Source organism: Penaeus chinensis, chromosome 1, assembly GCF_019202785.1.
Source record: "Penaeus chinensis breed Huanghai No. 1 chromosome 1, ASM1920278v2, whole genome shotgun sequence".
Lineage (NCBI taxonomy): Eukaryota > Metazoa > Arthropoda > Malacostraca > Decapoda > Penaeidae > Penaeus > Penaeus chinensis.
Window position 1 is genome coordinate 33,783,741 of NC_061819.1, and position 2,500 is coordinate 33,786,240.

Below are 2,500 nucleotides of genomic sequence, written 5' to 3' on the forward strand. Positions count from 1 at the left end.
GACTTCTAACTCTTCTTGATTTCTCCCTTCTCTCCCCGCCTCCAGCATTCCTTCGGCATCCTCGGCAGGAGGAATAGGAGAAGGAGACAGGGGTTCGAGGGGCGGCATGACTAGAGCAGCTGTAGGATCCGAAGATGTCGACACTATCTTACGAAGGAACGTGACTTCCTGGCGTAGGACGTCCCTCTCCTTGCCCGTTGTTCTCACAATGTCTAACAGCTCAGCAGTCTGAAAATATAATAAAAGCAAAAAGCTTAATGTGAGTTTGATCATCAGCGAGCTCTTTCTTTACAAAATGAGTGGATATTGTTAAACCATGTTGCATTAGAAGGAAATATATGTAATGTGAAGAGCGTGGCGACAAAACGAAGATTTCAGCAGTTACTATCTCTGAACTTGAGAGAGGCTAACTACAACACCAACAAAAAACTATGCAGAGGATAACTAGCTACTACGAACATACAAGTGGTTTGATCTTTATTCTGCAAAGAAGTGGTTCTGCCATGTCAAAGGAGCCACGGGGAGGACATGCTGTTAAGAGCGAGCACCGACAAGCGACCTCCAGCCCACCTGTGGGAGAGCGACTGTATCCTGTCGTCCAATATGTGAGAGTACTTGTCAACGTTGTCGAGCCTGTTGTAGACAGCGCCGAGGACCAGGTGCTGCATGACGCAGTTGTCGCACTGGGCCCTCTCCCTCGCCGATAGCCTGTCAATGCGGGCCGCTTGCTTGTTGATGTCCAGCTGAAGGCCCTTGCAGCGCGTCCTCGAGGGAATCCATTATCACCGTCCAGTTCACGCATCTTTCACAGTCCTCGTCTTCGCAGGGTTCTTCTTGCTTGGCCTCTGAACTGTCCTCCTCCTTCCTTTCGCCCGCTCCTGCGTCCTTCTGTTTGGTCTCTGCCTCTCCCTCCGTGCCGTCGGCGCTCCCACGGGTGTCGTCGGGTTCCCCCTTTCCTTCGTCGGCGCCTTCCTTTTCGCCGTTTCCCTGGGCGTCGCCGCCGTCTTCGTCTGGCTCGTTGTCCCTTCCCGCAGCGTCATCTCCGTCATTGGCGTCGCCGTCTCCATCTTTCGGGTCATCGTCTCCCCCTTTGGGGCTGTCATTTTCCTCTTCCGCGTCGTCGTCTTTCTTGTCGTCATCTCCGCCTTTGGCCTCGTTCTGCCCCTCTTCTGCGTCCTCTTCTCCCGTCTTGTCGTCCTCTCCACCTTTGGCGTTGCCAGTCCCCTCCTCCGCACCGCCATTGCTGGCTTTTATGTCTTTATCCAGATCTTCCTCTTTATCACTTCGTTTTGACTCTTCTTTTTCCCCTTTCGGAGTTTCCTCGGCTGTTTTTACGACATCCGTTGCTTCGGATTCCCTCTCCACTCCCTCCCTTCCCCTGCCGGCAGTCCCGCGCGAGGCGTCTCTACCCTTTTCGCTGTCGGCGGCAGGAGTCGTAGAAGTCGCAGACGGAAGCCCACTGTCGGAATCCTCCAGAGCTTTCAAGTCCTTGCTGGCCGCATCGGACGCTTCTTTGAAGGGCTGAGTTTTCTGGTCGGGGCTTGAGGTTTTCAGAGCCGCCAGACCCCGTCCAACCTCATCCAAGCACACCCTGGAAAACCACAACCTCCTTTGAGAAAAGTCTCATACATACCTTGCTCTCCGCACTTGCCGCCGTGGCCTCTGCCTGCTTGAGCTTCTCGAGGGCCTGTTGGTAAAGCCCTCCCTGGTACCTCGCCCTCTGCTGCTCCCTGGTAACCTCCTCCTGGATCCGGTCGAGAGCCTGCTGGACTCGGGCTCCTCCCTGCTCTAACCGAGCTCGCTCCGCCCTGTTCCCCAGACATTCGGCCTTCGCGTTAAAATTCTTCTACCTGCTTTAAGGCCTCATTGCATACCAAAACTTCACTTATATTAGGAAAATGCAGAAGTGAGAGAATTAATAATGCTGCAGAAAACTGGTAAATTCCCCCATCTGTTTTATGAGAATTACCCCGCACCTACGGATCCTTTAGAAATGGTTGAAGTCAGGTTATATTACATTACAATGAAACAAAACTTCCTACAACTTTTAAATCAAACAAACTTTTACCCTTCTTATCAAACGTACACATATCCCCGATGAATTACGCAATCACCCAAAGAAAGACACACATTACATACAGGTACCGGAATGAACAACAAACGAACCGTTCGCGAATGAATGATACCTCAACGTGAAACAATAACAAACACCAACGAAAGAAACGAAAGCAAAAACAAGAAATAAATCTCACCGATACTTCTCGTTGTCCTCCGCCAGCTGCTGCCTCATGCGCTCCACCTCCGCCTTCAGGCTCTTCATGGCCTCGCTCTGCTGGTCCGCCGCCTCCCGCAGCTTCATCACTTCGTCTTCTGCGGGCGAGAGAGGCTTCCAGGTTTTCCTTGTGTTCTAGTATGTAAATGCTTTTTTTATACTATGTGTGTGTGTGTGTGTGTGTGTGTGTGTGTGTGTGTGTGTGTGTGTGTGTGTGTGAATGGGTAT

At 51.6% G+C, this 2,500-nt stretch overlaps 1 protein-coding gene across 5 annotated transcripts in view; it reads right to left on the reverse strand.

Annotated features, from left to right (window-relative positions):
* Positions 1-2,500, reverse strand: part of LOC125026895 (golgin subfamily A member 6-like protein 2) — a 29,905-nt gene that overhangs the window by 896 nt on the left and 26,509 nt on the right. For 4 of the 5 annotated variants that reach the window (XM_047615513.1, XM_047615505.1, XM_047615498.1 and 1 more), the window contains 3 exons: positions 2,253-2,370; positions 571-1,591; positions 88-228 (listed from right to left, as the gene is read on the reverse strand). In XM_047615513.1, coding sequence (XP_047471469.1) covers positions 712-1,591; positions 2,253-2,370 — 998 coding nt within the window. In that variant the 3' untranslated portion in view covers positions 88-228; positions 571-711. Of the gene's footprint in view, positions 229-570; positions 1,592-1,633; positions 1,809-2,252; positions 2,371-2,500 lie in introns of all 5 variants that reach the window. The other variant, XM_047615518.1, reaches the window with a different exon arrangement.